The 26,252-nt window shown below is 35.5% G+C and overlaps 1 protein-coding gene and 1 long non-coding RNA gene across 3 annotated transcripts in view; both read right to left on the reverse strand.

Annotated features, from left to right (window-relative positions):
• The window catches only part of NCAM2 (neural cell adhesion molecule 2), a 530,165-nt gene that overhangs the window by 161,799 nt on the left and 342,114 nt on the right, over positions 1-26,252 (reverse strand). For both annotated transcript variants that reach the window (XM_043892666.1, XM_043892667.1), the window contains exons 6-7: positions 7,510-7,627; positions 1,815-1,975 (exon numbers count right to left, since the gene is read on the reverse strand). In XM_043892666.1, coding sequence (XP_043748601.1) covers positions 1,815-1,975; positions 7,510-7,627 — 279 coding nt within the window. The remainder of the gene's footprint in view (positions 1-1,814; positions 1,976-7,509; positions 7,628-26,252) is intronic.
• LOC122687317 lies at positions 16,896-24,908 on the reverse strand. Its single transcript, XR_006339094.1, has 3 exons — positions 24,871-24,908; positions 17,603-17,605; positions 16,896-17,199 (listed from the first exon to the last, which is right to left on the reverse strand). It is a non-coding gene; the product is annotated as an uncharacterized LOC122687317 (long non-coding RNA).

The raw sequence follows: 26,252 nt of genomic DNA on the forward strand, positions 1-26,252 counted from the left end.
TAAGAAATTTACATATGCCAAAGAGCTTTAAAATTTTAAACTCTGTATTGTGAGCATTTCTTAAGCTTTTATTTGTTTGAACATAAAAGTGATAAAAGTCAGCACCTGTTACTTCAGAGCAAGTAACAGTTTTTTTTTTTAAATCATTAAATGTAATCAGTTTTGAAATAGATGTATGTTGCTCTTTTCTTAGAAAATTAAATTCTTGATATCAGAAACAGGACATATATAATTTTTTTAATTCAATGTTTATTCCATTGACTTTAACAGTTTTAGCTTTATTTCCACTATATATGCACAATTTTGTATCAAACACAATATGAATCTGTTCACTGTTACTATGTAAAATAATTACAAAAGTCAAGTAGCATATTATTTTTCATTCATTATTTTCTATTTAGAAGGTAAAAAAAAATAGAAACCTTTTGTCTTTGTTCTTACTCAGTGTCAGTTAAATTTAAAAAATTAATTAAACAGTATTTCATATGAGCTCATTGAGATAGATTAAGATTATCCTTTGAAATTATCTCAAAGTCTATCATTTCTAATTATTAATTTAGTTTATACTAAGTCATGTTTAGCATTGCACATTTTAAAAAGAACATTTTCTTGAGTGGGAAATAATACTTGAATAAATTATGTGCTTTCTATAATTTCTAATAATTTTGAGAATTATTAGAAATAATGTATTTACTCTTTGTTCTATGTGAACAATTTTCTCCTGGTTCATAGCTTTGCCGATTTCTCATTATTAAAGATATTTTTGTAAACACATCTAAGCGTAACCCTTCTGAGCAACTTTCCAACATCATGATCTCCAAAATAATAGCCCTTTTTAGACCCATCTAGTTTCACATTCTTCTTAGAACACCTTATTATTCTAATTTCATTTTTATTTTAATATACTTTGGTATATCCTTTACTGTCTGTCTTACTTAACTAGAATATAGGCTTTATGAAAATCTCCCTGGTACAGGAAATATTTCTATTACAGCTGCTCAAGGATCAACTGGCCAAGGCTGTGTCCACAGGTGTACACCATTTATTTTTTGGTCTAAACAGTATTGTTGCATCTGCCAAATGCAAACACTGGTCCCTTCTACTCTTCAAAGTACTCCTTCCTTCCTGCCCCTCTCATTGTTGGGAAAGTGTTGTGATAACAACATTGTTAAAAATGGAGAAAGCACACTAAATATTAGTAATGCATATAATTCTTAGTGTTTGCTTTTTAAAGAGAATAATTATATTCTAAATATCCACCACCAAAATCTTTTCCTCTGACAAATATAATAGAAGCTAAATCAATAATTAAAAAAATAAATATACTGATTTTTGTACTTTCTATAAGTTCTGTAAAGAAAGGAATATGGCTCTAATGTGGAAGATATTTACATGAAAAGGGGATATTTAATCATGGTTACAGGTCAATGTTCCTAATTATAGCCTTTTGAATGAACTCTTGAAGTATATTAAAAGTAAAACTGAACCCAACATGTGTCATTTAAACATTTATGAAGAACAACCCACAGATATAATACATTTCTTTATGTATAATTTTAACACATTTTCTTCTAGCCTCTGCTGAGTTCATCAAATATTTTATAAAAATTTACATGTGTAATCTCATATAATTCTTAAATAAATCTATCTGGTAGCTGCAATTTTAAAATATATTTTAGAGATGAGAAAACTAAACTTAGGTTTAGAAATTAATTTAATTATAAGTAGCTCATATAAGCAACAGAGACTTCCCCAATTTGATTCAGACCTTCCTCTAGACATCACAGTTTTAACTACTATGCTATAATACTTACCAAAGACTTGGAGAAGCACCTGCTTTTCATCTTCTCCTGCCTTATTTGTGGCCTTGCAGACATAAGGGCCCCCATCACTATTGATTATGTTCCTGACAGTGAGTTCTGTATTGCTTCCTTTCAATGAGTACTTTTCATTTTCTTCAATGAACTTGCCATTCCTAAAGAAGGAAACAGGTTGATCTTCATAAATCTGAGTTCATTTTTCAGGATCAGATCCCTTTAGCATTTTGACCTATAATGTCAATCACTTCATGGCTACTGTCATTGATACATAAAGCTATATTCCAACTAAACTTATACATTTATTAGCTCAAAAAAAATTTAATGCATAAGTAGTAACATTATACTTGAAAGTTGCTTTGACTTTAGAGGCAAGAATAACACTTGAGTTGTGTTGAAATCTTCACACACCTTAGGCAAAAGCACTTTTGTTAATTTTGGACTTGATTATTAGCAAAAATAAAAATAAAAAAAGCTTTATTCCGGTGAGTCAACACTTATCTACGAAATATATTTATTTACTAGGTTACAGGGACACAATAGACTTCCCCAATGGCTCAGGGTAAAGAATCCACCTTCAATGCAGGAGATGTAGGCTCAATCCCTGCATTGGGAAGATCCCCTGGAGAAGGAAATGGCAACCAACTTTCACTCCACTATTCTTGTCTGGGAAATCCCATGATTTCCCAGAGGAGGCTGGTGGGCTACAGTCCAAGGGGTCGCAAAAGAATCAGACATGACTGAATGACTAACCAACAACAAGAAGTATAAAAATTTAGGGTCTCCCTTTAGGTGTTACTTCCTTGGTGGCTCAGATCGTAAGTAGTCTGCTTGCCATGCAGGAGACCTGGGCTCAATCCCTGAGTTGGGAAGATCCCCTGGAGAAGGAAAGGCTACCCACTGCAGTGTTCTTGCCTGGAGAATCCCATGAACGGAGGAGCCTGGCAGGCTACAGTCCATTGGATCGCAAAGAATTGGATATGACTGAGCAACTTCACTTTAGGGGTAGGGAGTTTTACCTGTCCATATGAATTTAAATTAAAAAGGAAATGTACACAAGAATTATTAGAAATTTTCTTAGAAAGAAACAATATTTTTCTGATATTCTAAATGATCTTTTCAGTGAATTCTAGTTCTGCTTTCTAGAAAGTACTGCCACATATCTTAAAATAATTTTTATTTTCTATGACTCAATAACATCCATTTTTCCAGTTTTTATTGACATGTCTAAATATACCATAAAATCTGCAAAAAAATTCATAAGTGGTGTACAACACTGGGCAAATACTAAATGGCAAATGTATACAGTGCTCTGCAATTTTATGCTTTTTCACAATTTCAGTAATCAAACATTTTCAAGTATGAATAATGACAAGATGTCAGCATTTTTGTCTAGAATTTTATGTATAGATAGGGTTTTCAGTCCAATTTTTAATCTAATCAATAAAGAAATATTCATTTGTATCATCATCAATTAGAAGTTTTAACAATTTGTGGCTTAAGACTCACTTTCCTTCTCTTATTCACCTGGATAAATACAATTAGCCCATACATGTGCATTTTCCCTCCCATCCTCATTCACAGATGAGAGAACTAAACATTTAAGTATGGTTTCCCCACCCCTCAATCCACAGATGAAAAGGCTAGGTTTACATAGCATTATAAACTGCAAGTTAAGTAAATTCTAGTGTTTTTTATGATAAAGGGATTTTTCTCTACTTTATGTGAAATATTGTTCTAAAGGTTTGAAATACAGCAGATGAGTGGGACAAAGCCACTTATTTTAAGAATTCATAATCTGACTGGCAGTAATAGAGGGTAATATAGATACCATTAGTGCATTTATTCATAACTTGGTGTGTGTGCTGGGAGGAGTGAGGGACCTATCATAATAGAAGAGAAAGAAAAAGATGATGGCTGGAATACTCTGGGAATTTTCTTGGGGAAAAATCCATGATCTAGGCTTTGACATGAATGGGTAGGTCTTGAAGAATTTAAAGCAGTCAATTTGTAAAGATCAGGGTGCTCAGGGCCAGTGCACTGGGATGACCCTGAGGGGTGGGATGGGGAGGGAGGTGGGGAGGGGGGGTTCAGGATGGGGACACAAGTACACCCAAGAAAATTCCCAGAGTATTCCAGCCATCATCTTTTTCTTTCTCTTCTGTTATAATAAATTAATTATTAATTAATCAGCCATGGCTGATTCATGTCAATATATGGCAAAAATCGTTACAATATTTTAAAGTAATTAGCCTCCAATTAAAATAAATAAATTCATTTTAAAAAAGAGATCATGTTTCCTTAAAGAGTTCAATTTAAAAATACTATTAAAGAATAATAATTCAGGTAATGGTTCTAATTGTGTCTCTCCCAATAAACCTATTATATAGAAAGTAGTCATTGTTATCCATAATGCATTTCTGTAAAATGTCCATGACTGGATAAAAACAAATAAACAAACCCTCGGTGGAGCCAGACAGGGTCTCCGAAGTGTAGTGGAAGACAGAGTTCTCAGCTGGGGGAAGTTAAAGTGACTAGAATTTACAGGTTTAAAAAATAAAAATGTGAGAAGGCACAAGAGAGAACTGAAGAATCTGCAGAGCTTTCCCAATCAATCTTCTTAAAAAATTTTATAGGAATGTAGTTGATTTACAAGGCTGTGGTACAGTGTATGCAAGTAAGGCTTCCCCAGACTAAGGAAAGAACCACTGGAATAAATAAAGCACAGTAATACCAGGAGCTCACCAAAGACCAGGAAGAATTTGCATTCCTTCGATCCAGAGTAGAAAGACCTCCTAAAACACAAGGTATTAAATTGCCTCCTTACAAGAATATTGCTTCAGTAATGCAGCCAAATTAATCTTATACTGAAAGGTTGCTCCATATCCATCTAAAAGAGCTTTAAAGCAAATCTCAAGAAGATCAACTTCTCCCAAGTACCTTAACTGCATCCAAAGCTAAGGTAAAAGAAAATGAAAATATCCAGCGCCTGAAAACATAAAACTCTCTACCTGGCACCCGATAAAAATTGGCAGGATAGTAAATAGCTAGGAAAATATGACCTATAATAAGTTTAAAAAAATCAATTAGTATAAAAGATTCAGAAAAGACACAGATGATACAATTAGTAGACACGATCATTTAAATAGCTATTAAATACATTCTATATGCTGAAGGAAGTCATATATGAGCTTGGTAAGAGAAGAATAGAAAACAAACAAAAAAGGCTTCCAGCAAACTTACAGACATAAAACTAGAATGATGAAAAACACTCTGGCTGGATTAAGAGCATATTAGACATTACAAGTGGGTTTAGTCTAAGGAATGCAAGGTTGTTTTAATATTTGAAAACCCATGGAATACATCAATTAAAACAGCTAACAATAAAAATCTACATGGTATTCTCAAAAGAATAAGTATACTTTTCTCAGAAGAGGAAACACTGGAGCAGAAATGAAGAAAGTGATATTCAGAGTTTCTGTTTTTATCCCCACTTTGGTTTTCATGTCGCCAAGTGCTTCTGGTTCTCTTTGTGAAAAATTCTTATTTTTCTTCAATGCTTGGTCTTAAATTACCTTCTTTACTGACTTCACTCACACTTCTTGGAGATAGTATCACTATGCAACAGGCAGTCTGGATTTTTCTCTCTGTGCTGCTGCCCTAATGCTTTTTGGAATTTTTTTTCACAAAAATAACGTGTATGTGAAAGTGTTAGTCACTCAGTTATGTCCAACTCTTTGCAACCCCATGGACTGTAGCCCACCAGGCTCCTCTGTCCGTGGGATAAGGATACTGGGATTGGGTTGTCATGCCCTCCTCCTGGGGATCTTCCCGACACAGGGATCGAACCCATGTCTCCTGTGGCTCCCGTATTACAGGTGGATTCTTTACCGCAGAACCACTGGGGAAGTCCAAACATTTCTACATACACAGATAAATACATCGCAGTAAAGACTTCCCTCTGATACCAATTTTACCTCCTTTAAGAATAGTACCATATATTCCAATTCTCCCACTGTATAGTATATATCCAGCAAGTAGAATATCTATTATTTTATTCCATTCAAATGATGAGACTAATGTCATATGAAAAAAAAATGGAGATGCAAAGCTATGGAGTTAAGTTATTCAATTATAGTAGCCTCTGATTCATTCTAGACTGCATGATTTTTATATTTCCACATACATATGAGAATTTTGAACTAATGTTAAACTTAAGAAGAAAATCTAAACCAAAAGGCAGTAGTCTCTCCAGAAAGATAAAATGATGAGAATAAGATTCTAAAATGATATTTGTTCACTGTAATGAATGATCCAAGAGCTTTTCCTTGCTGTGGTTAGATCTAATATTGACTGTTAAGGATACACATTAGAAACCAGAAGTCTCTGAGAAACATGATAATTATCTGGGGTGAATGTATTAATGTTTGATGTGTAATCAGTTAAAAAATATCAAGTGTGTTAGAAAGGAATTATTGTCTGCAAAGAAAGTCTAAAAACACCTGTCTGAAGAAATATCTTGTTTATTGCTACCTGCTATGTTAAGTGGTTAAATAAGGATTTTAAACCTGAAGATAATATCAGTAAATGCTCAGAAATTAATGAAAAATAGTTTTGAATTTCAATTATTCTCCTTAAAATGTTATTTAAAACCTAATCATTCTTATGGGTACTTTTGTCAACTTGAATATATTTTTTTCTTGTTTTCTAATTGTTTTCTTGAAGCTTTCTTGTTTTCTTTCTTATTTTCTAATTGCTTTCTTGTTTTCTAATTGTTTTCTTGAAGTTATTCTATAGCATATGATTTATAACATGATATTTATAAATTTGCTTCAGTAGTAACCTTAATTAATAGCTAATACATGTTTAAAAGACTCCATTTTTAAACTTTCATTGTCTCCATTTTAACAGCGTGAGTCACAACCTAAAAGAATGGAATATTTTCATATCTGTTCTATGTTAACAGAAATCAAATAGCATTTAAAAATTCAGAAAATATATAAAAGTGAATTATAAAACAATAGATTTATAATAGAGACTTTATTCATTTGAATCTTTATATAACATTAAATTTATTATAATTTAGCTCTAGAAAATTACCTTTATTTGTCATAAATATAGTATGCGAACAAAATATACAATTATGTTTGTGTGGGTTAATCGCTCAGTTGTGTCTGACTCTTTGCAATCGCTTGGACTGTAGCCCACCAGGCTCCTCTGTCCATGGGGTTCTCCAGGCAAGAGTACTAGAGTGGGTAATCATTCCCTTCTTCAGGGATCTTCCCGACCCAGGGATTGAACCCAGGTCTCCCACGTTGCAGGCCGACTCGTTACTGTCTCAGCCACCAGGGGCATACAACAGTGGCATCTTACTAGATTTCCCACTTCTGGGCACTCTCTAGTAGTAACAGTAAAATGGCTGAATCAGTCACAGGGCTCCTGGACCCATTTTAGCCAGAAACATGCCTGTTAGACTGACCAGAGCTATAAACACAGCCTTTGACTTGTATTAAATCACTCTGTTGCTCTCTTCAACAATTTAACCAACTGAACTGGAAACAAAAGCCTCGTCATTTTTTAAATGAAATGAAAAAATAATGGTTTCCTTCCAGACAAAATGATAAGATTGTAAGTATTTTCCCAGAAGCCTGACCATGGACACAAGGCAAGAGAGTGTGGGTCCATAACCTACCTGTACCAGGAGATGGTGGGCGCAGGAGAGCCTGAGGCGCTGCAGGAAAATGCCATCTCTTCTCCTCTCTCTGCTGTGGCATTAAAGGATTTCTGAGGCATTGTGATCACTGGTGGCACTGAAAAACAGATGAATGTAGATTAAATAAAGATGAAAAATAGTTTACCAACACCATTGAGACTGTTTCACCATTGCCTTTTTTTTTTAAAGCTAAGCTTTAAAACTTGATAGCTCACCTCTGTACTGAAATCAAGAGGACTGACCTGACGGCATAGAAAAATGACTTTAAAATCACAGATCTGCCTTCTAATGTACAATAATTAGATAATTCACTGTAATGCTGTTTTACTATTTTTAATCTATCAAATGAGACTAAAAATAAACTAGACATTTTAGAAAATATATATCCATATTTATATTTATATATACACATGCTTTTATGAACGATTACTTACAAAAAGATAGACAATACCACCCTGGCTTGCATCAATACTGTTAATCTACTTGGAGCATAAATGGATTTCCTATTTGGGTTCTCATTGGTGTATGTAATTCTATAAGCAATCATTCACAGCTTCAAGACAGGGCTTTCAAATTAAGTGTCAAACCATAATGTTCCCTCTGATTAACCACACTTAATTTCTTTAAACAACTATAGAAGATTTTATGAAGAGAGACTGCTTAATCCATAGAGAGTATGAAATAGATTTTCATGAACAATTCAATTTTATAATTAAGCTTCCTCAATTTCTAACTAATTACATTGCAAAAACTGTATATGTTGCACATTTTGAACATGTTGAAACTGTTACTGAAATGCATTGTTTGTAATAAACAAATCAATGCCATCCATAACAGAAGCTAAATTTCAAAGTAAAGCATACATATTTATTTAATGTACACTTTTATGATTTTCAATTGAATATGATGAAACATTTATAAAATTAATTATTTAATATGTTTGAGTTTTACTATCCTGAACAACATGACCAGACAGGCATTTAGATGTGTGATGATAATTAAATATTTCAATAGCATTCAGGTCATCATTGATGCTACATTATTACAACTGATGACGGGGATAGGAACTGTTATATATCTTAGTAATTATGCACATTAAATCAAATTTCTGCCTTTATGAATTCAAATACAAGGTGCATGACCTGACGTGCTGTCTGTAAACTAACATAATAATTACTAGCATTAAAATAGGATGGATTTTTTTTTTTCAGATGTTAACTCTGCTTTTGAAGTTATTGAGATTTGACTTTTTGTACCCTGTTTTCTTCTCTTATAATTATGGGAGAAAACAGTTTATTCAACATACATTGCTTTTCCTTTTGTTATTTATAAATGTAGTGGCAAGGACACTATATTTTTATTGAAACAATCAAGATTTTTAGCCTTTAAAGAATTATGATGAAAATGAACTATTTAACACAAATTCTCTCTATAGTATTTATGTAGATAAAAATATTTTCAAATGGAGAATCATATTTTAGCTCTTGTCCAGTTACTGTTACTAATCTAAACAAGTTATTTATTCTTTATGATAATCTTCTTATCTATAAAGTCAACTGTATATGCTGGATGATCTCTCAGAATTAACAAATCTTAATCTCTGTGTTTTATGATATATTAACTCCACTAATGATACATGTGTTCTTATTTGTAGTGCAGATTAGCAGAAAAATACTAACACTGCATATTTAGATACTTTGAGGTACTCTGAAGAATAATTCTAGAACTATTTGGAAGAAAAAAATGCAATAAAATCTGCAGAGGTTTTCACTAGTTCAGATGCCAAGATATTCCAACAGTTTGTTAGCTCTTTTTCAGACTGTACAGCATTTTTATGTATATTAACTTATGCTTCTGAATTCACTGTTGAGCTGGATTAAATACTTTTAAAAGAGAAAACAATCATATTTCATATGAATTTATTTTTTCCTCACAAGGTCAGCACCTACACTATTTTAATTTTTTTTTAATGTCTTTTTTGGCATAGGACCACATATAAAAAATTCAAGATTAATAACTTTACCAAGATTTATATTCTGTATCTGTTAAGTACCTGGAGAAGGGTATGGCAACCCACTCCAGTATTCTTGTCTGGAGAATTCCATGGACAGAGGAGCCCGGCAGGCCCCAGTCCATGGGGTTGCAAAGAGTTGGACACAGCTAGGTGACAAATACACAAACACATCTGTTAAGTAGTCAATTCTTTCTAAGTTTCTCTTTTCATAGTTTAGCTTCAAGAAACATTGGAATGTGTAGAGAAATAGCTCTATAACTTATGTATACATGTAGGCTTTGATTCACCTTAACATTACAATTTCCCTCATTGGCTGCTTATATATCAAAGATATCATTAACTTGATATCTCAATTCCCCTTCATCAATAGAAGAATCCTGCTAGTCTAATCCACTCTTCTTCTGTGTCTTCCAGTCTGTCTCCACTCACTTTACCTCAAGCATTTTTGGAAGATAAAGAATATGGTATTAACTGTGAAATACTTGTATAGTCCTAGTTAACCAATACAATAATTTCTCCAATTTTATGCAGGATAAGGATAACAAACCCCACTCTACCATTGTCAGGATATCAGCTCTTTTCTAACTTACTGATTATTTGGATCTGTCCTAAATATGGATTATCAAATACATTCATATATACAAGCTCCATCTGGCAGAGGACTAGTGTCTTAAGACTCAGCCTTTTCTAAATTACTTTTTCTTGTTTATCACTTTTAAGGTTCCGTGACACTTAGACACTCACACAAGAGAGTACTTGGGGAAGACAGCAGAGGCGGAAGCAGCAGGCATTAGTCTCCACACCTACACAACAGCTGCACTAGCAGGATCTGTCTTATCTAACTATCTTGGAACTGCCAGGTCTACTGAATGCTTGCAACTTCTAGACAAGGACATGGAAGGTAAATCTTGGTTAACACTGATCAACTTATGTTGTACGTGTACAGAAGCAACTACCTATCACCCTTCCCATCTGAGGCAGGCAGCTGTACACACGTTTCTGGCATAAGTAGCACATAAAAAGCCAGGATAGGGAAAAAAAAAGGCTTTGTTATTAAGAAATCAAGGATCTGTGCACTAATCCCTGACTGAGGCTTTTGATCACAGAGGTGAAGATATAAAGAGGCAGTGGCAATTGTTGTTAAACCTCCCACAATTGTTGTGAAATCCTGGGATTTAATTAACTGTCATCCTTTAATGCATTCCTTTTCCTTTTCTTTTCTTTTTTTTTTTTTAATCCTTTTGCAGTGGGTGCTCATTCACTTCAGTTCAGTTCAGTTCAGTCGCTCAGTCGTGTCCAACTCTGCAACCCCGTGAACCGCAGCACGCCAGGCCTCCCTGTCCATCACCAACTCCCATAGTTTACCCAAACTCATGTCTATTGAATCGGTGATGCCATCAAACCATCTCATCCTCTGTTGTCCCCTTCTCCTCCTGCCCTCAATCTTTCCCAGAATCAGGGTCTTTTATAATGAGTCAGCTCTTCGCATCAGGTGGCCAAAGTTAGGAGTTTCAGCTTCAACATCAGTCCTTCTAATGAACAGCCAGGACTGATCTCCTTTAGGATGGACTGGTTGGATCTCCTTGCAGTCCAAGGGACTCTCAAGAGTCTTCTCCAACACCACAGTTCAAAAGCATCAATTCTTCAGCACTCAGCTTTCTTTATAGTCCAACCCTCATATCCATACATGACTACTGGAAAAACCATAGCCTTGACTAGAGAGACCTTTGTTGACAAAGTAATGTCTCTGCTTCTTTAATATGCTATCTAGGTTGGTCATATGCAACTCTTTGTGACCCTGTGGACGGTAGCCCTCCAGGCTCCACAGTCTATGGGATTCTCCAGGCAAAAATACTAGAGTATATTGCCATGCCCTCCTCCAGGAGATCTTCCCATGTCTCTTATGCTTCCTGCATTGGCAGTCAGGTTCTTTACCACAAACAGAACCTGGCCAGATATTAAAGACTGGGACAATTAAAAACAACTCCATATAATGGACATATTAGAAAGTGACCATGCATGTTGGTGGCTTAGACGGTAAAAAATCTGCTTGCAATGCAGAAGACCCGTGTTCAATCCCTGGGTTGGGAAGATCCCCTGGAAAAGGAAATGGCAACCCACTCTAGTATTCTTGCCTGGAGAATTCTAAGGACAGAAGAGCCTAGAGGGCTACGGTCCATTGGGTCATAAAGACTTGGACAAGAATGAGTGAGTAATGCTTTCAAGCATGTTCAGGGAAAGATGCAGGCTTAGAAAATACCAGAGGCTACCTCAAATTTATCTCAGTGTGATCTTTGTTTGATCTCAGTTTGATCAGGGACACACTTTGATAATAATAACAAAGAATCAGTCATAGTAAATCCTGTGATTGAGAAAGAATCTGATTTCCATGTGCTAAGTCACTTCAGTTATATCTGACTCTTTGTGACTCAATGGATTGTAGCTCGCCAGGCTCCTCTGTCCATGAGATTCTCCAGGCAAGAGTACTGGAGTGGTTTGCCATGCCTTTCTCCAGGGGATCTTCCCAGCCCACAGATGGAACCCACATCTCTTACATTTCCTGTGTTGGTGGGCAGGTTCTTTACCACTAGTTCCACCATAGTAAACACTTCTTATATTCAAATGTCCAATTATCAGCAAAAATATCACAAAGCATGCAAAGAAATAAGAAAGTATGGCGCATTGAAAGGAAAGATTAAATCAATAGAAACTGTCCCTGAAAAAGAACTGAGGGCAGATATACTGATAAATACTTTCAAACAACCATCTTAATGATGCTCAAATAACTGAAGGAAGAATTGGAGAAACTGAAGAAAACAATGTATGAAGAAAATGGAAACACGTATAAAGATATAGAAAACCTTTAAAAAATGGGCAAAAAGAAATTCTGAAACTTAAAATTACAATCACTGAAATAAAAGATTCAATAGAGGGATTCACAGGCAAATGTGAGCAAACAGAAGAATCACTGAATATGAAATAAGGTAATGAAAGTTCTTGAGTATGAGCAACAGAACGACAAAAGACTGAAGAAAAGTTATTACAACTGAAGAGACTGGTGGGACATAACCAAGTAGGCCAACAGTCACATGGTAGGAGTCTCAGAAGGGAAGTGGGAGAAAAGGGGACACGCTGAATGTTTGAAGGAATAACGGCTTAAAACTTTAGCCATGAGTGTAAAACTAAGGTTAATTCAAAGAGGACCAGGACAAGATGCATTATAATGGAATTCTCCAAAGGCAAAGAGAAAATCTTAGAAAGCAGTAAGAGAGGAGTGACTCATCACATACAAGGGATCCTCAATAATTTTATTATCAGCAGATTTTGCATCTAAACCTTTGGAGGACAGATGGCAGTGGGTAGATATATTTGAAGTGCTAAAAGGAAAGAAGAAATCTGTCAACCAAGAAATCTAGATCCTGGAAAACTGTCTTTCAACAGTGAGGGAGAAATCAAGACATTCCAGATAAGTAAAAGCTGAGGGAGTTCGTTACTACTAGAACTGCCTTGCAAGAAGTGCTTAAGGGAATCCTGCAAGTTGAAACAAAAGGACACTAGAAAGCAATTCAAAGCCATATGAAGAAATGAAGAACTCAATAAAAGTAAACATGTGGGCAATAAAAAAGCTAGTACTATTCTAATGGAAGTTTGTAACTGTACTTTTTTTTTCTATAAGACTTAAGAGACTAATACATTTTTAAAAAATATTAATATAATTTTAACAATGTTTTATAACTGGATTTTTTCAGATCCCTTTTTGGGACACAAAAGATATAAAGATATAATTTTTGATATCAACAACCAAAAAGAATAGGGTTAGCTGTAAAGGAGCAGAATTTTACGTTATTGAAGTTAAGCTGGTATACATTTAAGTTGGAGTGTTATAACTTTAGGACATTAACTGCAGTACCACCAATAACCACAAAGAAAATAGATACAAAATATATACAAAAGGAAATGAGAAAGCCATTTTAAAATTTCACTATAAAAAAACAAACAAGAAGACAGTAATGTAGGAAATGAGAAAAAAAATTATAAGACATTCAGGAAACAAATAAAAACAGACAAAATTACTTCCATCCCTATCAATAATTATTTTAAATGTAAATGTATTAAACTCTCCAATAAACATACAGAGGTTGGCAGAATGGCTAGAAACTGAAAAAGTTATGTCCAAACTATAAGAGATTCAGTGTCAATACGAAGACACAAATAGACTGAAAGTAAACAGAGATAGACATGATAGCCATAAAGAGCAGGGGTGACTACCCAAATAGACAAAATAGACTTTAAATAAATTCATTTTCTAAGAATTTGTCCAATTCTTCCCAGTTATCCATTCTACTGGCATATAGCTGCTCATAGTAGTCTCTTATGAGCCTTTGTATTTCTGTGTTGTCTGTTGTAACATTTACTTTTTCATTTCTACTTTTATTAAGTCTTTTTTTTCTTGATGAGGCTAGTTAATGATTTCTGAATTTTTTTATCTTTTCAAAATACCAGCTTTTAATTTTATTGATCTTTGCTATGTCTCCATTTCTTTTTCATGTATTTCTGCTTTTATTTGTATGATTTCTTTCCTTCTACTACCTTTTGTTCTTTTTGTTCTACTTGATTTATGTGTAAAGTTAGGTTGTTTAATTGACGGCTGTCTTCTTTCTTAATTTAAGCTTGCATTGCTATGAACTTCAATCTTTCTACTACTTTTACTTTATCTCATAGGTTTTGAGTTTTCATTGTCATTTGTTTCTAGGCATATTGTGATTTCCTTTTTGATTTATTCAGTGATCTGATGGTTATTTAGAAGTGTGCTGTTTAGCCTCCATTTGTTTCTGTTTTTTATAGTTGTTTTCCCCTGCAGTTGATACCTAATCTTACAGCATTTTGATCAGAAGAGATGCTTGAAGTGATTTCAATTTTTAAAAATTTATAAGGCCTGATTTGTGGCCCAAGATCTGATCTATCCTGAAGAATGTTTCATGTGCACTTGAGAATAAATTAAACCTATTTTTTATAGGTGAAATGCCCTTTGACAAAATTCAACATACATGTTTGATAAAATATCTCTATAAAGTAGGCATTGAAGGGACATACTTTAACATAATAAAGGCTATATATGACAAAGCCACAGCAAATATTATTATCAATGGTGAAGAACTGAAAGCATTTTCTCTAAAATCAGGAACAAGATAAGGGTGTCCACATTCACCATTATTACTGAACAGTTTTGGAAGTCCTAGCCTCAGGAAACAGGAAAAAAAAAAAGCAATCCAGATAGGAAAAGGAGAAGTAAAACCCAAGCTGTTTGCAGATTCTCTACACAGAAAACCCTAAATATGCCACCAGAAAATTATTAGAGCTAATCAATGAATATAGTTAAGATGCAGAATATAAAATTAATACACAGGAATCCCTTGCATTCCTATACACTAACAATGAAAAAATCAAAAAGTGAAATTAAGGAAACATCCCATTCACCATTGCAAAAAAAAAAAATAAAATAATTAGCTATAAATTTACATAAAGAGACAAAAGATCTGTGTGCATAAAACTATAAGACACTGATTAAAGAATCAAAAGTGACACAAACAGATGGAGAGATATACTATGTTATTGGATTAGAAGAATCAATATAGTGAAGATGACTACACTACCCAAAGCAACCTGTAGATTCAATGCAAACCCTATCAAACTACCAATGATATTTTTCACAGAACTAGAATAAACAATTTGACAGTTTGTATGGAAGCACAAAAGATCTTGAATAGCCAGAGTAATCTTGATAAAGAATAGAACTATTGGAATCAACCTTCCTGATTTCAGATGATACTATAAAGCTAGTCATCAAGACAGTATGGAATTGGCACAAAGACAGAAATATAGACCAATGGAACAAGATAGAAAGTCCAGAGATAAATCCATCCACCTAAAGACATCTTATCCTAGACAAAGGAGTCAAAAACATACAATGGAAAAAGACAGTCCCTTCAACAAGTTATGCTGAGAAAACTGGTCAACTACATGTAAAACAACAGAAATAGAACACTTCCTCAGTCCTTTCCTAACAACAACATACACCAAAATAAATTCAAACTGGATTAAAGACCTAAACATAAGACCAGCAATTATAAACCTCTTAGAGAAAAACAAAGGCAGAATAAATCAGAGCAAGATCCAATATGAGACTCTTAGAGTAAAAGATAAAAACAAATGGGACCTAATTAAACTTAAAAGTGTTTGCAAATGAAGAAAACTAAAAGCAAAGTGAAAAGAAAAATCTTCAGAATGGGACAACATAATAGCAAATGAGACAACTGACAGAGAATTTATCTCCAAAACATATAAGCTCATGCAGCTCAATACCAGAAAAACAAAGAAACAAATCAAAAACTAAGCAGGAAACCCACACAGACATTTCTTCAAAGAAAACATAAACACATAAACACATGCCAAGATGATGAGCATCGCTCACTATTAGAAGGATGCAAATCAGAATGACAATGAGGTCTTATCTCACACTGGCCAGAATGACCATCATGAAAAAGTCTACAAATGATAAATGCTGGAGAGTATGTGGATAAAAGAGAACATTCTTACACTGGTGGGAATGCAAATTGATATAAGCACTATGGGGAACAGTATGGAGATTCTTAAAAAACTAGAAATAAAAATACCATATGACCCATCAATCCCACTACTGGGCATATACCCTGAGGAAACATATTTGAAGAAGACTCATGTACCCAATGTTCACTGCAGCACTATTTACAATAGCTAGGACAAAGAGGCAACCATTGACAGATGAATGGATAAGGAAGCCGAGGTACACATACACAATGGGATATTACTTTGCTATAAAAAGGAATACATTTGAGTCAGTTCTAATTACATAGATGAACCTAGAGCCTATTATACAGAGTGAAGTAAGTTAGAAAGACAAAGACAGATATTGTATTGTAAGTCATATATATGGAATCTAGAAAGGCAGTATCAGTGATCTATGCGTAGGGCAGCAAAGGAGACACAGACATAAAGAGACTTCTGAACACACTGGGGGAAGGAAAGGGTGGTATGATTTGAGAGATTAGCACTGAAACATATAAATTACCATATGTAACATAGATAACCAGTGGTATTTTGGTGTATGAGGCAGGGAACCCAAAGCCAGTGCTCTGTGACAATCTAAAGAGATGGGATAGAGAGAGACGTGGGAGGGGGGCTCCAGAGGGAGGGGACACATGTACACATATGCTTGATTCATGTTGATGTATGGCAAAAAAGGTCACAATATTATAAAGGGACTATCCCCCAGTATGGACCCAACAGAAGAAGATACTAAGACAAGGTGGCAAGAATACACAGAACTGTACAATAAAGGCCTTAATGACCAGATAACCATGATGGTGTCATCGTTCATCTACAGTCAGACATCCTCGAGTATGAAATCAAGAGTGCCTTAGGAAGCATCACTACGAACAAAGCTAGTGGATGTGATGGAGTTCCAGTTGAACTGTTGCAAATCCTAAAAGATGATGCTGTGAAAGTGCTACACCGAATATGCCAGCAAGTTTGGAAATCTCAGTAGTGACCACAAGACTGGAGAAGATCAGCTTCATTCCAATCCCAAAGAAGGGCAATGTCAAAGAATGCTCAAACTCCCAGACAACTGTACTCATTTCACATGCTTACAATGAGATGCTTAAAATCCTTCAAGTTACAATTCAACAGTACCTGGACTGAGAACTTCTAGATGTACAAGCTGGATTTATAAAAGGCAGAGGAATCAGAGATCAAATTGCCAACATTCGTTGGATCATAGAAAAAGCAAGGGAACTCCAGAAATACATCTACTTCTGCTTCACTAACTATGCTGAAGCCTTTGACTGTGTGGATCACAACAAACTGGAAAATTCTTAAAGAGATGGGAATACCAGACCATCTTATTTGTCTCCTGAGAAACCTGTATGCAAGTCAAGAAGCAACAGTTAGAACCAGATATGGAACAACAGACTGGTTAAAAATTGGGAAAGGAGTATGTCAAGGCAGTATGTTGTCAACCTACTTATTAAACTTATATGCACTTTATCCAAAAACAAGATTGAACACATTTCTCAAGAGCCTATAGGACATTTTCCAGGATATCCCATATGTTATACCACAAAATAATCTTAAACTTCAGTTTCTACAATCCAATTAAATATTGGTAAAATACTGACTCTAAGTTAAAGCGAAGTGAAAGTTGCTCAGTGGTGTCTGACACTTTGCAATCCCATGGACTATACAGTCCATGGAATTCTCCTGGCCAGAATACTGGAGTGGGTAGCCTTTCTCTTATCTAGGGGTTCTTTCCAACCCAGGGATCGAACCCAGGTATCCCCACACTGCAGGCTGATTCTTTACCAGCTGAGCTACAAAGGAAGCTCAAGAATACTGGTGTGAGTAGCCTATCCCTTCTCTAGCAGATCTTCCTGATGCAGGAATCAAACTGGGGTCCCCTGCATTGAAGGTGGACTCTTGACCAACTGACCTGGCACAGTACATTCACAAGAGCAAGCACAATCACAAAGAGCAAAGAAAAAATTTACAGATACAAGCATAATAGATAAAATAGGACACCAAAAAATATTCACAAGACCCAGAAGAAGGCAGAGAAGGGGCTATAGAAGGATGGAAAACAGAAAGAACAAACTGAAAATAAACCAAAAACAAAAATTAAGTATAATTTTCTAATCACATGAATCAAATAACATATACTCTCAGAATGAATATAGTAATCAACTCAACTCTATATTCTCTATAAGAAAACCACTTAAAATATAATAATGCAGGTAGATTAAAAATAAAATAATGGATAAATATATACAATCAAACACTAACCCAAAGAAAGTTGGAGTGGCTATAAATATCAAAGAAAGGAGATTTCATAGCAAATAAAATTACAGAATCAAAGGGGGGATATTTCATAATGATAAAAGAGTCCATTTATTAAAGAAAAAAAAAGACACTATTCCATGTGTATTCACCCCACAAAAGAGCTGAAAAATATAAGCAAAAACTGACAAAATGGGAATAAGAATTAGATGAATTCACAATCGCTCTTTGTGACGTCTAATCTAAGAAACTAGAAAAAGAAGAATATAATAAAGCCACACCAAGGAAAAGGAAAACAATTCTACAAATAAGAATGGGTATCAATAAAATAAAACAGAAAACAAACAATGGAGAATTTAACTGCTACTGCTGCTGCTACGTCACTTTAGTCGTGTCCAACTCTGAGTGACCCCATAGACGGCAGCCCACCTAGGCTCCCCTGTCCCTGGAATTCTCCAGGCAAGAACACTGGAGTGGGTTGCCATTTCCTTCTCCAATGCATGAAAGTGAAAAATGAAAGTGAAGTCGCTCAGTTGTGTCCAACTCTTAGCGACCCTTTGGACTGCAGCCTACCAGGCTCCTCCGTTCATGGGATTTTCCAGGCAACAGTACTAGAGTGGGGTACCATTGCCTTCCCTGGGAGAATTTAAAGACACCAACAAATATTCTTTCAAAATGCAACATAGTTAATAAACCTTAGGAAGACCACCAGGATAAAGAAGAGATGACACAAATTGCCAATATCAGAAATCAAAAAAGGTATTTCACTACAGATGCAACAATCCACTAAAGACAACTCGAAGTACACAAATTCAACAATGCTGAAGAGATAGAACACTTCCTTGAAAAATTTCAAACTACTGAATCTAACTCAAGATGAAACAGGTATCTCACATATTTTTGTAAATACTAGAAGTACATCACATGTGGTTAAAAGCCTTCTAGCAACGTCTCTAGAACCAGACAGCTTGTCCAGTGAACTTTATCAAAAATTCAAAGAAAGAATACAATTTGTACACAATCTCTTTAAAAAGAACACGAAGGAATATTTCTTGACTCATTTTATGAGGGCAGAATTATAAGGATAAATTAATCAAAGACAGTATAGAAAAAGAAAACTATAATACAAAGCAATATCATTCATTTAAGTAAGCACAAATATATTCACTGAAATTTTAGAAAATAAAGTCCTGCAATATATATACAAAGAAAATACATCACCACCAAGTGGAGTTTATTCTGTGAAAGGTAAAAGAGGCACAATAGTAAAAAATCAATGAATATAATTTAAGAGTTTAAAGAAGAAAAAACATTCAATAATGTGAAGTAATACTGAGAAAACATTTATCAAAATTAAACATCCTTTCAAGATAATTACTCTTCACAAACCATGAATGGAAAAGATTTCTTTATCCTGACAAATGATATCTTGCCAAAAACTTCCAGCTAACAGAGGACATTCAAGTAAAAGAGTGAATACTTTATTTCTAGAACTGGGAACAAATAAGGAAGTCCCGACTCAATACTCCTGTAAAACACCATCCTGGAAGGTTAATACAGTAAGACATAAGACATAAGAATAACAAGCATAAAATTAGAAAGGAAAAAATAACTTTAAGAACATTTGCAGATGCCTTGTTTTTACTGAAAATTTAAGAATCTAAAAGATATTCCTAGAAATAAAAATTTTATGCAGCATAGTCGCAGAATATACAAAAAACACACCAAAAACAACATTATTTCTATATGCCTACTTTCAAGAAACACTGAAATTAAAAATCTTAAAAAAAAAAAAAATCAATAGTACCCAAAACATAATGCTTAGAACACAATTAATGAAACAAAATTCATGTACCACACAGAATGCTTAAAACTACCAAAAGTCAAATGAAGAAGTAAATACACAAAATACATTAATAAATGGAGAGTTATACCCTGTTCATACACTTGTAGAAAAAACAAAATAGTGTCAAATTTTCCAAAATTGATATCAAGGCTAAATATTTAACTAACATCTTAGCAGTATATTGTTTCATAGACCAACATGTTCTAAAGTTTAAACAGAAGCAAAATGTATTACAATTTCCAAAATGTTTTTGTAAAAGAAGAGTAAGTCATAGAAATCCTACCACCTGATTTTGAAATATGGGTAAATTTATGATAATTAGGCCAGTGTGATAATGTTACAGGGGTAGACACATAGATTAGTGGAATGAAGAAGCCCAGAAACAGATGCTTAGATATAGGAAAAGGAGTACGTCAAGGCTGTATAATGTCACCCTGTTTATTCAACTTATATGCAGAGTACATCATGAGAAACGCTGGGCCAACTGAAACACAGGCTGGAATCAAGACTGCTGGGAGAAATATCAATAACCTCAGATATGCAGATAACATCACGCTTATGGCAGAAAGTGAAGAAGAACTAAAGAGCCTCTTGATGAAAGTGAAAGAGGAAAGTGAAAAAGTTGTCTTAAATCTCAACATTCAGAAAACTAAGATCATGACATCCAGTCCCATCACTTCATGGCAAATAGATGGAAAACAGTGGAAACAGTGACAGACTTTATTTTTCTGGGCTCCAAAATCACTGCAGATGGTGACTGCAGTCATGAAATTAAAAGACGCTTACTCCTTGGAAGGAAAGTTATGACCAGCCTAGATAGCATATTAAAAAGCAGAGACATTACTTTGCCAACAAAGGTCCGTCTAGTCAAGGCTATGGTTTTTCCAGTGGTCATGTATGGATGTGAGAGTTGGACTATAAAGAAAGCTGAGTCCCAAAGAATTGGTGCTTTTGAACTGTGGTGTTGGAGAAGACTCTTGAGAGTCCCCTGGACTGCAAGGAGATCCAACCAGTCCATCCTAAAGGAGATCAATCCTGGGTGTTCATTGGAGGTAATGATGCTGAAGCTGAAACTCCAATACTTTGGCCACCTGATGCGAAGGACTGACTCATTTGAAAAGACCCTGATGCTGGGAAAGATTGAAGGTGGGTAAAGAAGGGGACAACAGAGGATGAGATGGTTGGATGGCATCACTGACTCAATGGAAATGAGTTTGTGCAAACTATGGAAGTTGGTAATGGACAGGGAGGCCTGGCGTGCTGCCATGGTCCATGGGGTCACAAAGAGTCAGACATGACTGAGCAACTGAACTGAAATGAGCAATACAACTATGCCTTGAAAGTTTTCTTTTACAAAGTGTGAAGGCAATTTAATTGAGAAAGGATAGTCTTCTAATGATTTTTAAACAATTGGTTAAATTGGTGATTCCCTTTAACTCAGATGGTAAAGAATCTGCCTGCAATTGAGAAAACCCAGGGTTAATCCCTGGGTCAGGAAGGTCTTCTGGAGAAGGGAATGGCAATTCACTTCAGTATTCTTGCCTGGAGAATCCTTTGGACAGAGGAGCCTGGAGGGATACAGTCCATGGCGTCACAAAGATTAGGACATTACTGAGAGACTATACTACTATACAAATAGGTGAACTGGAGCATAGAACTTAATTTTTATACTAAAGTTAATCCCAAGTAGATCAAAGACCTAAAGTTATAACATAAAAGTATAAAACGTTTAGAAGAAACTTGAAAGAAAATCTTTGTAACTTGGGGTCAGAAGATGATGTCTTATACATGGCAACAAAGATAGATGTTCTCGAATTCTGTAACTGAGATCTGGTGCAGTCAAACAAATAGAATATTTAAAAACTACTCCAAAATCTACATAAGGCAGAAAAAGAAGATAAGGTGAACAAAGCACAGATAAGAAAAACATAAAACAAATAACAAGACTTAAATCCAGCTAAATCAATAAGATATTTCATGTAAATTATTTAAATATGTCAATACAAAGGCAGTTGTGACCTTGGCATAAGTTCTCTTGGAGGAGGTCATCATTAACCCTACCATAAAGCCACCAAGCAGACGACCCACAAACTGGAGATCAATTATAGCAAAGAAGTTCTTGCACTGTTGTGAAAGTTACAATAGCTTTCCCAACCTGGGGATCCAGAAAGTGGACTGAGAGCTCCCAGGGAATTTGACATTGAAGGCCAGTAGGATTTGATTATAGAACTTCCACAGGACTGGGGAAACAGACTCTTGGAGCCCCCCCTCCCCCCGCCAAAAAAAAAGAAAAAACAAAAACAAAAACCGTGTGTATACCAGGGCCCAAGAGAAAGGAGCAGTGACCCCACATGAGACTGAGCCAGACACGTGTGAGTGTCCAGCAGTCTTGAGTGGAGGTGTGGGTCGACAGTGACCTGCTGAGTGGTCAGGGGCACAGACTGCAACAGTCACGGGAAGCCCAGCATGCTGGCATATGTCTTTTGGAAGGAGGCTGCCTTTATGGCCATTACCCCTACCATAGTTTGGCCTCAGGCCAAACTACAGAGAGGGAACACAGCCCTTCCCATCAACAGAAAATTGGATTAAAGATTTATTCAGCATGGCCCTGCCCATCAGAACAAAATCCAGATTCCCCCACAGCCAGTCTCTCCTTCAAGAAGCTTCCAGAAGTTTCTTATCCTTCAGAGGGCAGAGAGAATGAAAACCACAATTACAGAAAATCAACCAAACTGATCACATGGATCACAGCCTTGTTTAACTCAATGAAACTATGAGACATGCCATGTAGGGCCACCCAAGATGGATGAGTTGTGGTGGAGAGTTCTGACAAAACGTGGTCTATAGGAGAAGCAAGTGGCAAACCACTTCAGTATTCTTGCTTTGAGAACCTCATGAAGAGTATGAAAATGCAAAAAGACATGACACTGAAAGATGAATTCCCCAGATCGATAGGTGCTCAATATGCTACTGGAGAAGAGTGGAGAATAAGCTCCAGAAAGAATGAAGGGGCTGAGCCAAAGCGAAAAATATGCCCTGTTGTGAATGTGACTGGTGATGGAAGTAAAGAACAATACTGCATAGGAACCTGTAATGTTAGGTCCATGAATCCAAGGTATACTGAAAGTGGGCAAACAATAGACAGCAAAAGTTAATATCAACATTTTAGAAATCAGTGAACCAAAATGGACTGGAAAGGGTGTATTTATTTCATATGACCATTATATCTACTACTGTGGGCAAGAATCCCTTAGAAGAAATGGAGTAGCCAACATAGTCAATAAAAGAGTTCAAAATGCAGTACTTGGTTGCAATCTCAAAAGGACAGAATGATCTCTGTTCATTTCCAAGGCAAACCATTCAATATCACTGTAATCCAAGTCTAGGCCCCAACCAGTAATGCTGAAGAAGCTGAACAGTTTTGTGAAGACCTAGAAGACCTTCTAGAACTAATACCAAAAAAAGATGCTCTTTTCATCATAGAGGACTGGAATGCAAAAGTCAGAAGTCAAGAGATACATAGAGTATAGGTAAGTTTGTCCTTGGAGTACAAAATGAAGCAGAACATACTGGTCATGGCAAACACCCTCTTCAAACAACACAAAAGATTCCTCTACACATGGACATCACTGGATGGTCAATACCAAAATCAGACTGATGATATTCTTTGCAGCCAACAATGGATAAACTCTGTATAGTCAGCAAAAATAAGACCAGAAGCTGACTGTGACTCAGATCATGAACTCCTTATTGCAAAATTCAGACTTAAATTGAAGAAAGTAGTGAAAACCACTAGGCCATTCATACATGATCTAAATCAAATCCCTTACAATTATACAGTGGAAGTGACAAATAGATTCAAGTGATTATATCTGATAGAGTGCTTGAAGATCTATGGACAGAAGTTCATAACACTGTATAGGAAGTGGTGATCAAAACCATTACCAAGAAGAAGAAATGCACAAAGGTAAAATGACTGTCTAAGGAGGCCTTATAAATAGCTGTGAAAAGAAGAGATGCAAAAGGCAAAGGAGAAAAAGAATGATATATCTACCTGAATGCAGAGTTCCCAAGAATAGCAAGGAGAGAAAGGAAAGCCTTCCTAAGTGAAAAATGCTAAGAAATGGAGGAAATTAAAAGAGTGGGAAAGACTAGAGATCTCTTCATGAAAATTAGAGATACCAAGGTAACATTTCATGCAAAGATGAGCATAATTAAGGACAAAAACAGTATGGATGTAACAGAAGGAAAATAAAAAGAGATGGCAAAATTAAGCAAAATTAAGAAGAGACGGCAAGAATAAACAGAAGAACTATACAAAAAAGATCATAACGACACAGATAATCATGATGGTGAGATCACTCACCTGAAGCCAGACATCCTGGAATGCAAAGTCAAGCGGGCCATAGGAAGCATCACTACAGATAAAGCTAGTGGAGGAGATAGAATTCCTGTTGAGCTATTTCAAATCCTAAAAGATGATGCTGTGAAAGTGCTGAACTCAATATGCCAGCAATTTTGGAAAACTCAGCAGTGGCCACGGGACTAGAAAAGGTCAGTTTTCATTCCAATCCCCAAGAAAGGCAATGCCAAAAACTGTTCAAAGTACTGCACAATTGCACTCATCTCACACACTAGCAAAGTAATCCTCAAAATTCTCCAAGCCAGGCTTCAACAGTATGTACACTAAATTTCCACATGTTCAAGCTGGATTTAGAAAAATCAAAGGAACCAGAGATCAAATTGGCAACATCCACTGGATCATCAGAAAAGCAAGAGAGTTCCAGAAAAACATCTGTTTCTGCCTTATTGACTATGCCAAAGCCTTTGACTGTGTGTATCACAACACAGTGGAAAATTTTTCAAGAGATGGGACTACCAGACCACCTTACCTGACACCACAGAAATCTGTATGCAGGTCAAGAAGCAACAGTTAGAACTGGACATGGAACAATAGACCAGTTCCAAATCAGTAAAGGAGTACATCAAGGCTGTGTATTGTCACCCTGTTTATTTAACTTATATGCAGAGTACATCATGTGAAATGCAGGAGACCTTGGTTTGATCCATGGTTTGGAAAGATCCTCTGGAGAAGGGCAAGGCTACCCACTCCAGTAATCTGGCCTGGAGAAATCAATGGACTGTATAGTCCATGGGGTCACAAAGAGTAAGACAAGGCTGAGTGACTCACTATCAGAAATCCCATGGTGGAAGAACAGACATTCATTAAAGCAAGAGAAGTAATTTTAATCCTCTTTTTAAAGCGTTTACCCATTTTCTTTGTGTGTGTGTGTGAGTATGTGTGTGTAGTATGGCTATCCAGTAAACAGAGTTCAGAAATATATAGAAAAGATGGCCAGCAAATTAAGTGAGTTAATAGAAATGTCATGAGGTATAATAATAAAATCAAGGTAGCCACTGGGAGGTTAATGAAAAGTAAGGTTTTAGGCATTTGAAAAGCTTACCTGAAGATTCAGTAATGAGAAGGTATAAGCACATATAAATACATTGAAAAATACTGAAGAGAAACCAGTAGTACATCAATGTTTGGTAGATAAGTGAAGTCAGTGATTGGAAATAGGATATGAAGTCATGGAGCAATATTTCTCTCAAATTTTCAACCAGACATACTTGTGAATTAACCCACATTCTCATCCAATTTTGATTCATTTCTTCCAGGCTCAGCATAAAATATATCCTCTTTATGTTCAAGGTAAATCTTACAAATGTCCTAACACTGCAGTCACTTCCTCTGTCCTTTAACTCAATTTTGCAATTTTTCCTATTTAATAGTTGATTCGAATAAGCTGAGGTAATAGTTCCTTCAATACTCTTCTTATTCAAGTGAATGTACATGAACATTTCTTCATTAAGTCATTGCAACCTGAATGTTACTCAGACCATGCAAATGCTATTGTTTATTGTCAGGGAATGTTTAACAGGAGGATTCCTATGTGCTGTTTCTCATAAATTCTCTGTTCCTTGTCAGTT

Source organism: Cervus elaphus, chromosome 31, assembly GCF_910594005.1.
Source record: "Cervus elaphus chromosome 31, mCerEla1.1, whole genome shotgun sequence".
Classification (NCBI taxonomy): Eukaryota; Metazoa; Chordata; class Mammalia; order Artiodactyla; family Cervidae; genus Cervus; species Cervus elaphus.